The following is an 11,849-nucleotide window of genomic DNA, read 5'->3' on the forward strand; positions in this document are numbered from 1 at the left end:
GTGTAATGATTAAATGTATCCACTAGATGAAGCTCTTTCTCTTTTCCGATCATGACTGTAGCTGGCACCGCAGCAAACAAATGTGCACTGTGAATTAATATAATTTAAAAGGCATGGAATAGTCTGGTCTCACTGCAATGCATTGTAATAGCATTTTACATACTTAGGTAGAACTTCAGGGAAAATTGAAATTCAGCAATAATGAGACACCAATGGTGGAATTTAGAAGAATATTGATCAGTGGATTGATTAGTGGGATTCAATGCATTAGGAAATCAGCACACAAGCCAACAATTGATTTTTCTCAACAATTTTAATGTGACTTTACTTTTTTTTATATAAAGTTAAAAAAGCCCAGCAGTGTAGAAAATAAAGCTAGAATTCTTAATTGAACCAATAACAAAGCAGTCACCCCTCCTCTGTTTTGGTATGAAGCCGATAGATGGGCCTGGAGAAATGTAACAACTCTCAAATTGATATACAGAGCTATGGATGCAAGGACTGACCATTCACGATATAATAATTATAGTTTTACCCACGTTTTAAAGCTATACAGTGTTTGTTTACATTTCCATTGTTTACAAACATTGGAGTAAAACCAGCTTATATTTTGGGTTCTCATGGAGTGACAGTTGAACTAAGCTCATGAGGCATTTATAAGTTATATTCTTCAAGAATCAATAGGTATATATAATTGATTTATAAGTCCAAAAATAGATATAGCAACTAAGGATTCTAGCTTTAAAGGATTGGTAGGGCCATCCATCTAGTCTGTTACAATATAAGGGTTACCAGATAGGTTCGAATCCTTCCATTAAAGGGCCTATAATAGTTTAAAAGTGGCTTCCTCAAATTGCTAGTGATTTTGAAAATGCAAGTTGGGTTAAAGCAATGGTGGATGTGTTTTGGGAATTTGCTTTTACTAGCTCTTTCACACCAGTGTAGCTGACAAGGGGATAAAGAGAGGGGATATGAGGGTGAGGCGTTTCCCAGCTACAGTATGGTTGGTGAGGAGCCATGGATGTTGGAACTGAGAAGGGTTGATTCCTCTGACAATCTGTATGTAAACTGATATCAAGGTGTGTACTGTGTGCACTGCTATGCTATTGTGTGTGTCTGTGTGTCTGTGTGTGTGGTGTGTGTGTGTGTGAGATCACTTCTTCTGCCGGCGGAAGAGATTCTTGACGCTCTCCGCCATAGGTTCGTTCATCATGCTCATTGGCTGGTTCTTCAGGGCAGCCTCCCGCATACTTTTGTAAATATACTCATTCTCTCTAAACATCCTCAACTCCATTTCTGTCTGCATACGCATAGCCTAGGGAGAGGGGGAGGGATCAGGTCGTCAAGGTGACTTTAATCTTGGAGATCGTTCCCTGTGTGTGTGCGTTTCTGTGTGAGAATGCATGTGTATGTGTGCATGTCTCATGTCTTACCTCAAGGTCTTTGGTGATGGGATGTGTGGGTCCGTGTGTTCTCTGCAGGATGGCATAGGCCTTACAGATCATGCCGTGTCCCACCTCTATCTTCCCTGCCTGCCAGTGGGTCACTCCTGCCCTCATGGTTGCCATCCCCAGGTGGGCGTTGCATGGATGGTATAGCTTGCTGTCAAAATGTGATACAGTGATACATTTAATTACACAATTTTTTCTTCTAAACTCTGTTAAGAGGTTTCTTATGGTCAATTGTACTTACTTGTATCCGTCCACCATTTTGCGTGCATAGTCAGCGGCCTCGTCAATAAACTGCAGGTAGGCTGACACCTCGCTGGCTGTGCTCCACATCCTTAGCTGGTAGATGTGTGTATCAGCCAACACTGGCTCCTGTTTCTCCATACACTCCCTGCATATCTTAATAACCTGGGAGGAGAGAGGAGGAGAGCGGGAGGGTTGATTTAGGCTTGGAATCCTGTGTGTGTGTGTGTGTGTGTGTGTGTGTGTGTGTGTGTGTGTGTGTGTGTGTGTGTGTGTGTGCTGTCTCTTATACACATCTAGATGTGTACATCTGCAGACTGTACTCTGTTACCTCCTTCACCTGCTCCTCTGGTACCTACAGGACATGAGAGGACAGGAGAAGACATGAGAGGACAGGAGATGACAGGAGAGAAAAGGACAAGAGAGGACAGGAGAAAACAGGAGAGGACAGGAGAGGAGAGAAGAGGAGTAGACTGAGTGATTTGAGTGTGTTTGTTCGATTGGACAGAGAGAGTTGACTAGGCAATTAGTTTTCAGTTGTTTTTATGGTTACTAACAGTTCATGGTTTTTTTTACAGGAGAATGAAGAGGAGAGAAAGGCCAGGGAGTACAGTAGTGTTTGGATTTAGAGGTGTTAGTGTTTTTGTTTTACATTTTGTTGTAAGGTTATTTTCTTTGAGTTTTTAGGTAAGGTCTGTGAGTGATCTAGGTAGAGGAAGAGAGGAGAGAAAGGACAGGAAGGAGAGAAGGAGGACAGGAGAAGGAGGAGGACAGAGAGAGAGAAGGAGAGAAAGAGAGACATGATGAGGAGAGAGTGACATTGTTTTCATCGTAGATGAGTAGGTAAGAAGTATGACAGGAGTAGATCTAGGAGGGATGGAGTAGGGCAGGAACAGGAGAGGTCACAGGAGAGGTGCAGGAGAGGAGAGAAGAGAAAGCGGACAGTGGTTTAGAGAGAAGAGGGGAGGACAGAAGAGAAGAGAACCAGGAAGGAAGGCAGAAAGAGGAGAGAGGGAGAAAACAACGAGAAAAGTCGGTTTAGATTGGGCAGGAGATTGTTTGTTTCAGAAATATTTCATTATTTTTTTGATATTGTGTTTTTTTTAAGGTTTGTGTTTTTGGGTCAAGGAGACGAGAGATACGGATAGGGGAGGAGAGAAGAGGACAGGAGATGAGAGATAGGCATGAGAGGAGAAAAAATGACAGTAGATGAGAGGAGAGAACAGGAGTGGGAGAGGACAGGAGAGGTCAGGAGAGGAGAAGAAGAGAACATGATGAGGGAGAAGAGACAAAAAAGGAGAGAAGAGGGCCAAAGAGGAGAAAGAGACAGTAGACGTGGACAGTAGAGGACACGGGGAGGAGAGAAAAAGGAGAGAGAGGAGATGGAGGAGCACGGAGATGAGAGGAGGAAGAGGATAGGACAGTAGAGGTGCAGGAGAGGTCAGAGAGAAAGGAGAGAAAGGAAGGAGAGGAAGAGAAGCAGGACAGAAGATGAGAATAGGACAGGAGAGGACAGTAAGAGCGAGAAAAAAAGGACAGGAGATGAGAGGAGAGAAGAGGAAGGGAAGAGAGAAGAGGAGCAGGAGATGGACAGTAGAGGACAGGGAGGAGAGAATAGGACAGGAGAGGAGAGAATGGAGGGACAGGGGAGGAGAGAAGAAGGACAGGAAAGGACAGAGAGGACAGGGGAGGAGAGAATAGGACAGGAGAGGAGAGAAGAGGACAGGAGATGAGAGAATAGGACAGGAGAGGACAGTAGAGGACAGGGGAGGAGAGAATAGGACAGGGAGAGGGAAGAAATAGGACAGGGGAGGAGAGAAAGAGACAGTAGAGGACAGCGGGAGGAGAGAATAGGACAGGAGAGGACAGTAGAGGTCAGGAAGAGGAGAGGAGCCCTGGTTAGAGAAAAATAATTCTTATTCTGCTCTGCTCCCCCTCCCCCAGACAAACACAACACACACACACACACACACACACACACACACACACACAAACACACAACACACACCACACACACACACACACACACACACACACACACACACACACACACACACACAATCACAAACCAACACACACACACACACACACAAACCATCGACAACACACCCCACACTTCATTGGAAGGAGCACAGTCAGCCGCAGTGCAGTGTTCCTGGAGCTTGTCTAAGTGCCTTGCTCAAATCAAATCACATTTTATTGGCCGCATACACATATTTACTAGATGAAATTGTGGATGTAGCGAAATGTTTGTGTTTTTAGCTCCAACAGTGCAGTAATATCTAGCCATACGCAGCAATCCACACAAATGTAAAAAGTTAAATAATGGAATTAAGAATGTCCAATGACTACGGAGTATAAATATACAGTACCAGTCAAAAGGTTGGACACACCTGCTCATTCATGTGTTTTTCTTTATTTTTACTGTTTTCTACATTGTAGAATAATAGAGAAGACATCAAAACTATGAAATAACACATATGGAATAATGTAGTAACCAAAAAAGTGTTAAACAAATCTAAACATATTTTAAATGTGACATTCTTGAAAGTAGCCACCCTTTGCCTTGATGACAGCTTTGCGTTCTCTTGGCATTCTCTCAACCAGCTTCATGAGGTAGTCACCTGGAATGCATTTCAATTAACAGGTGTGCCTTGTTAAAAGTTAATTTGTGGAATTTCTTTCATTCTTAAAACTTCTTCAGGATCAGTGGGCCCCCGGTGGGACGGTTGAGCTAACATAGGCTAATGCGATTAGCATGAGGTTGTAAGTAACAAGAACATTTCCCAGGACATAGACATGTCTGATATTGGCAGAAAACTTAAATTCTTGTTAATCTAACTGCACTGTCAAATTTACAGTAGCTATTACAGTGAAAGAATACCAAGCTATTGTTTGAGGAGAGTGCACAGTTTTGAACATGAAAAGTTATTAATAGACGAATTAGGCACATTTGGGTGGTCTAGATACAACATTTTAAACAGAAATGAAATGGTTCATTGGATCAGTCTAACACGTTGCAAATACACTGCCTCCATCTACTGGCCAAAATATATACTGCATCTGGGCTGGAATAATACATTATGGCCTTTCACTTGAATTTCAAAGATGATGGTACAAAAAAATACTATAAAACTTTTTTTCTTTGTATTATCTTTTACCAGATCTAATGTGTTATATTTTCCTACATTCCTTTCACATTTACACAAACGTCAAAACGTTTCCTTTCAAATGGTACCAAGAAAATGCATATCCTTGCTTCAGGGCCTGAGCTACAGGCAGTTAGATTTGGGTATGTCATTTTAGGTGAAAATTGAAAAAAGGGACAGAGTCTTAAGAGTTTGAGCCATTAAGTTGTGTTGTAACAAGGTAGGGGTGGTATACAGAAGATAGCCTTATTTGGTAAAAGACCAAGTCCATATTATGGCAAGAACAGCTCAAATAAGCAAAGAGAAAAAACAGTCCATCATTACTTTAAGACATGAAGGTCAGTCAATCCGTAAAATTTCAAGAACTTTGAAAGTTTCTTCAAGTGCGGTAGCAAATACATTAAGCGCTATGATGAAACTGGCTCTCATGAGGACCACCACATAAAAGGAAGACCCAGAATGACCTCTGCTGCAGAGGATAAGTTCATTAGAGTTAACTGCACCTCAGATTGCAGCCCAAATAAAGTTCAAGTAACAGACACATCTCAACATCAACTGTTCAGAGAAGACTACATGAATCAAGCCTTCATGGTCTGATTGCTGCAAAGAAACCCCCACTAAAGGACACCAATAATAAGAAGAGACTTGCTAGGGCCAAGAAACATGAGCAATGGACACTAGACCGGTGGAAATCTGTCCTTTGGTGTCATGAGTCCAAATTTGAGATTTTTGATTGCAACCGCCTTGTCTTTGTGAAATGCAGAGTAGGTGAACGGATGATCTCTGCATGTGTGGTTCCCACCGTGAAGCACGGAGGAGGACGTGTGATGTGTGGGGGTGCATTGCTGGTGACGCTGTCAGTGATTTATTTAGAATTCAAGGCACACTTAACCAGCATGGCTACCACAGCATTCTGCAGCGATGTGCCATCCCATCTGGTTTGCGCTTAGTGGGACTATCATTTGTTTTTCAACAGAACAATGACCCAACACACCTCCAGGCTGTGTAAGGGCTATTTGACCAAGGAGAGTGATGGATTGCTGCATCAGATAACCTGGCCTCCACAATCACCTGACCTCAACCTAATTGAGATGGCTTGGGATGAGTTGGACTACAGAGTTATGGAAAAGCAGCCACACGTGCTCAGCATATGGAAAAGCATTCCTCATGAAGCTGGTTGAGAGAATGCTATAAGTGTTTAAAGCTGTCATCAAGGCAAAGGGTGGCTACTTTGAAGAATCTCAAATATAAAATATATTTTGATTTGTTTTATACTTTTTTGGTTGGTACATAATTCCATATGTGTTAGTTCATAGTGTTGATGTCTTCGCTATTACTCTATAATGTTGAAAATAGTAAAATAAAGAAAAAACCTCGAATGAGTAGGTGTTTGCAAGCTTTTGACTTGTTCTATATATATATATATACACACAAATGGACCACAGAGTGAAGGAAAAGCAGCCAACAGGTGCTCAGCACATGGAAAAGCATTCCTCATGAAGCTGATTGAGAGAATGCCAAGAGTGTGCAAAGCTGTCATCAAGGCAAAGGGTGGCTACTTTCAGGAATCTGAAATATAAAATATATTTTGAATTGTTTAACACTTTTTTGGTTACTACATAATTCCATATGTGTTATTTCATAGTTTTGATGTCTTCACTATTATTCAACAATGTAGAAAATAGTAAAAATAAAGAAAAACCCATGAATGAGTAGGTGTTCTAAAACTTTTGACTGGTAGTGTATGTATGCTGGAATACATGTGGGGGTAGTATATAATGTATCACTAGACATGTCTCACATGTCAGTCTGGTCTTGTCAAAATTACACACTGATTGACACCGATGACAACACGTTATTATCACGTGACAATGCATTGTGCCTTGTTACCAATGTCACCGTTGCAGATGCTCAATAATGTTCTCAATAATGTTCTCTGTTTTCATAATGATGCCATATGTGAACATACTGACTGACAAAAGCCCTAGGATTCTAATTCTATAGTCCCAGTACTCTAATGTTAGGGTATTGCTTTCATGATCGTAGTCGTCGAGGGCAGCTTTCTTGGCTGGCTTTTGTCCTGAGTCTGACCTCTCAAGCAGTGACTCATCTAGATGTAGGAAAGAATGTGAGTGGACCTATTAGCAACTTTAAAGTGGTTTGATATTATGTTACAGCTAGCAGTGATTTAGCCTACAGCAAGTCAACACATTCCCACAAGGCCTAGTACAGGATATGATGTTCATAAATCGAAAGCAACACAAGGTTCAGTTCTTTTCACTTTAAACAATAATCAGTCCTAGGACCCATCATTTGATCCTATCATAATAAGTAATGCACTGAACCCAGTGGGATATTTGCTGGTCAAATTTAAATGACATACATGGGTGGATTTCACATTCACATGCCCCTACCTTGACCCCGTCCACCTCCTTGCCTCCCATCTTGAGGTCGTCTTTGATGTGACCTTTACAGTGTTCACAGGTACAGTCAAAGAAGTAATGCATTTTCAGCTGTCTCTGTCTGTCCTCAGTCACGTTCAGGAAATCCACGTAGGACACTGTCACCTCCTCACCCGGCTCGATCTTGCCCAGGGCACGCAGCTCAATCCTGGGGTGAGGAGAGGGGCAGTGAGTGGGTTATGTGGGGTGCGCCGGAGGCAAAGGACAGGGTGCATCTCAATAGTCTAAAATGGAATTCTGAGATTAACCTGTAGCTACAGTTGTAGATCACGGACATGTGACAATGCACAGATCACCTGAGGGGTCTTAGGCAACATTTGGTTACATTTTTATACAGATCTTTTCATCAATATTTCCAAATACCAGCATAGAATTTGCTACTATCTACTATCACTCACATGGCACTCTGTTCAAGACAGACAAGGAGACAGGGGGAGATAGACAGAGAGAAAGGGAGACAGAGGGAGACAGAGCGAAGGAGAGACAGAGAGAAAGGGAGACAGAGGGAGACAGAGGGTGACAGAGGCAGATAGAGGGTGACAGAGGGAGACAGAGGGTGACAGAGGCAGACAGAGATAGACAGACAGCGGGAGACAGCGGGAGACGGAGGGAAACCCAAACACAATGTTCAGAGACGAGCCAACAGCACAAATGGTGAAGGAAGACATGATGACAGGTGGACATTCCTTATGTTTGCTGAGCTGGCAAACAGGTGGTGCTAGTGACTTGCAGGACTGGAGTGGTGGAAAGGGGGAGGGCAGAGCCATATATATCTAAAGATATGGATCTGGGAGAGGTAGGTGGAGTTGTAACAGAATTAGTAAGTTAGCAAGTGTAGCAAATGAGGATTTGTGAATCTCACTCCTCATTTACAATGGTGCCCTGACCCCAATCTGCAATTGCTCTAAGATCAATGCTGGGGTCGCTGCGGAGTGAGTTTAGGAGGTGAATGTAGCAGTTGGGGATCTGTGAAAATCCTCCACCTGAAGTGTCTCCACTTGTGCTGCGTCACGACTGGGTAAGACACTTCAGGAAGGTGGTCATGTGTTTTTGCGAGGCAGAGGTCCTGGGTTCGAGCCTCAGTATGGGTCGAATCAGGAGGAAGCAGTGTGATGTCCTTTACACAAGCAACCATTTTTGATATGGTGAAGCAACTCAATTTTAAACTTGAAGTCAGGTCTATGAAGAACCCTGTTTCAAGTTTATCTCTGATAGTGATGCATCATAGGAGGGATGGTGATTCATGATGGTGAGATTTTAATTGATGATATTTAGGAAGTTGTTGGGGTTATACTATTGTACCAGAAAGACCCACCTCATCTGAGAGTGATACACAGTATTCACAGCCGACTGACTGAAAGACAAAGCAAGAAGCAGTTTACACCAAACACACACACACACACGCACGCACGCGCGCACGCACACACACACACACACACACACACACACACCTGTCTCTTATACACATCTGATGTGTATAAGAGACAGCACACACACACACACACACGCTCATGGTGTCCCTATTGTTATTGAATTACAGTACATACTTGCCATGGTTGAGGATGACAGTGCAGTTAGGCCAGCAGTCATGGTTGACCAGACACAGGTTAGGGAACAGACCCACTCCCACGGCATTTAGACCTCTCTGGTCACTCACTGTGAAGCCATTACAGTTGATCTACAGAGGGATGGAGAGGAACAGATGGACAGATGAAAAAAGGAAAGTGATAGAATAAGAAGAAACAGGAAGAGAAACAGGTAGAAATGGAGAGAAGATAGAGAAGAGGGAAGAACCTACCACTCCAAAGATGTGCGAGATGTCGTCTACACGGTGTTGCTTGCTGTTGCGTGGCCAGTAGTCCAAGAAGTTGTGGATGTCCACCTTCAGCTCCTTCAGATCATCCTCAGGCATGTCACTGATGTGGTTCTCCAGATCGTCCAATGAGGTCATCTGCATGTCTGACATGACACTGCCCTCTTTATCGAGGCGCCACATGATGCGGGCGGCCAAACTGACAGGGACACGGAGCATGAGTTGTTAGGTCAAACCTTAATGCTCATCCATAACATGATAATGACTCAATTGACAGTAAACTATTCAACATTGCACACTTTCTATCTCCCTGCATCCCCCATCTCTCGCTCCCCATGCACCCCCCTAAGTCTTTGGCTCCTCTCTCTCTCTCTCTCTGCTTATCTCCCAGACGCCCTCCTCATCCCTCTATTCCCCCTCACCTCACCTCACCCACAAGTGCCACCAACACACACAATCCCTCCTCACCGGATGTTCTCATTGGGTGCCTTGCCGAAGTTGTCCCCGATGGCCCCGAAAGCCTTGATGGCTCCACACTCCAGCTTGTGTTCCTTCCAGCCAGCGCTCTGGCATGTCTTGTCACAGTACTGGGCGAACTTACACTGGCCACAGCGCTGCAGCTTGTCCTGTCTGCGGAAACAGCTGTGGCAGATCTTGTCTGCAAGACTGGAGAGAGAGAGAGAGGAGAGAGAGGAGAGAGAGGAGAGAGAGGGAGCGAGAGAGAGGGAGCGAGAGAGAGAGAAAAGAGAGAGAGAGAAAAGAGAGAGAGAGAAAAGAGAGAGAGAGAGAGACAGACAATAGAAAGTGAGGGGAGTATGAAGGATGTGAATGGAAGAGAGGGATATATAGAGTTATAGAGTTCCTATAGGCCTACTGCAGGCTACATGAGGTTTAACCAACTCAGTGGCCTTGTGGTTCTATACAGGGGGTGTACTTGTACAACAGAGAAGGCTGTTGAGAGGAGCTATATTAGGAAACGCTCATTGTAATGGTTGGAATGGAATAAATGGAACGATATCAAACACATCAAACATATGGAAACCACGTTTGACGACTCCGTTCCATTAATTCCATTTCAGCCAATACAATGAGCCCGTCCTCCTATTGCTCCTCCCACTAGCCTCTTCTGTTGTACACACTACAGAAATAGGAGATTTGGGCCTTCTGGCTCCAGCAAAGTGTACTTGTCCAATGCTTACTTACTTACATGAGATTGAGGCTAGTTCCATGATCCACAGCAGGGGAAGAAGGATGGGAAAGTACATCACCACATGACTTCATGTGATGACTTTGACCCCATGTCTCTGTCCCCTGCTGAGGTCATAGCACTCTGATCTTGTTGTTCACAAACTGATTTGTACCTATAATATCTTGTGAAGTTTGTTGTGTCTCTCCAGATAAAAACAAAATGCTCCACCACAATAATAATATATTTTGCTTCTTGAGACCTAACCTGTCCAGGCCTGTCCCACTGCCCTGAGAACATGTGGTGTGACAACAGGCCAATTCATATGGCTGTCATCTAACTGTCATGTCCAATCATGTGCAGATGACAGAGAGAACTACAGCATAGTACAGTATAGAACAATACAGTACAGTAATATGGTAAAGTGCTGTATCTTCAACTAAACGATGGAAGGCTTTAGCCTATGTGTCAGCATGCATGGGACCTGTGTGTGACCTGTCCTCATCACCATTTTACACTATGTAAATGTTTTGAACTAATTATATGTGGCTGTGAATAACACATGTTAATGGTTGCTGCCCAATTCTGATCTTTTGCCCAATAATTGGCAAAAGATTTGATCAGATTGGCCAAAATATCAATAAGTGGCAAAGTTTCAGAATTGGGCTGCCTGTGTAAACGCAGCCATTAAGACATATAACACGGGATCGGTATATTGGGCTCATGTGTGGTCGCCCATGCATTAGGAGTTAGTCATGTCTCATGTGCCAAGCCAAACCCCATCCATACTGCAGCATCTTCTTACCTGTCAAACACAACTGCAGCAAAAGGGGGTTCTGAGAAAAGAACGTCTCCGGAAAGCAGCTCCTTAGTGGCTCTAAGGCCCCTCCCCTTTCCGGGTGAGTCAAACACCTCAATGTTGTCCATGTCAGGTGTGGTGGTCCGGTCCGAGAGACAGAGAAACAGTCCGTTAGGTTCAGGAGACAGAGAGAGAGAGACTGGAAGCGAGTACTGTATGGGCGTCCTCTACAAAGTATATCTTCCACGTTCTTCAACAACTGCACATTCCACACCCCAATCTACTAAAATAGAATTCCACCACTTGAGCTGAACTAAGTCAGATAGAGAAGGGGGTTGGTGTGGGTTTGAAGGGTGCCACTAAATTAGTCTTGAAGGAACCCTAGACCAAAATCACTACAATCACATTCTAATGTCCTTAAAGCTCATCTACCATTTTTGAGAAAGTTACCGTTACTATAAAGGTTTTATTGTTATTTTCCTTTGATCTGTTGAACCCCCCCCCCCCCCCCCACACACACACACATTGTCCTGAGTTGGTCTCTCCTGGGTCCTGGGGAGTATTTTGGTCTCTCAGTTGGACCTGTCTGTCAGGAGTCAGTTGTGGTGACGTTGGACAGCTGCTGGAAACTAGTCAGACCCAGCACCATACTATCTCCTTTCCTCCACCACGTTCTGGTACTTTCTCTCTCTATCTCTTTCTGTCTCTTTCTATCTCTATCTATGACTAGGTGGGGTGTCAAGTATGAT

At 43.7% G+C, this 11,849-nt stretch overlaps 1 protein-coding gene across 2 annotated transcripts; it reads right to left on the reverse strand.

The window, feature by feature from the left end:
- Positions 1–294: 294 nt before the first annotated feature.
- Positions 295–11,361, reverse strand: smyd1b (SET and MYND domain containing 1b). 2 transcript variants are annotated; one of them, XM_023979178.2, is made up of 10 exons: positions 11,107–11,361; positions 9,584–9,781; positions 9,101–9,314; positions 8,850–8,980; positions 8,618–8,656; positions 7,255–7,450; positions 2,000–2,046; positions 1,693–1,905; positions 1,434–1,602; positions 295–1,315 (listed from the first exon to the last, which is right to left on the reverse strand). In XM_023979178.2, the coding sequence occupies exons 1-10, from the start codon at positions 11,226–11,228 to the stop codon at positions 1,154–1,156; spliced, it is 1,491 nt and encodes a 496-aa protein (XP_023834946.1). In that variant the 5' UTR covers positions 11,229–11,361; the 3' UTR covers positions 295–1,153. The 2 variants fall into 2 exon arrangements, with proteins under 2 accessions (XP_023834946.1, XP_023834947.1); XM_023979179.2 differs by lacking the exon at positions 8,618–8,656 and having other exon boundaries at positions 11,107–11,360.
- Positions 11,362–11,849: the final 488 nt, after the last annotated feature.

The sequence above is a fragment of the Salvelinus sp. IW2-2015 genome, linkage group LG33, assembly GCF_002910315.2.
Source record: "Salvelinus sp. IW2-2015 linkage group LG33, ASM291031v2, whole genome shotgun sequence".
NCBI lineage: Eukaryota > Metazoa > Chordata > Actinopteri > Salmoniformes > Salmonidae > Salvelinus > Salvelinus sp. IW2-2015.

Excerpts from the sequence above, each read along its gene's own strand:
- smyd1b (XM_023979178.2), bottom strand. The coding sequence starts at position 11,228 with ATGGACAACATTGAGGTGTTTGACTCACCCGGAAAGGGGAGGGGCCTT. Across the intron at positions 8,981-9,100 it reads TCTCGCACATCTTTGGAGTG|ATCAACTGTAATGGCTTCAC; the intron begins GTAGGTTCTTCC and ends ATCCCTCTGTAG. Across the intron at positions 7,451-8,617 it reads GTGTATCACTCTCAGATGAG|GATTGAGCTGCGTGCCCTGG; the intron begins GTGGGTCTTTCT and ends TCCTCACCCCAG.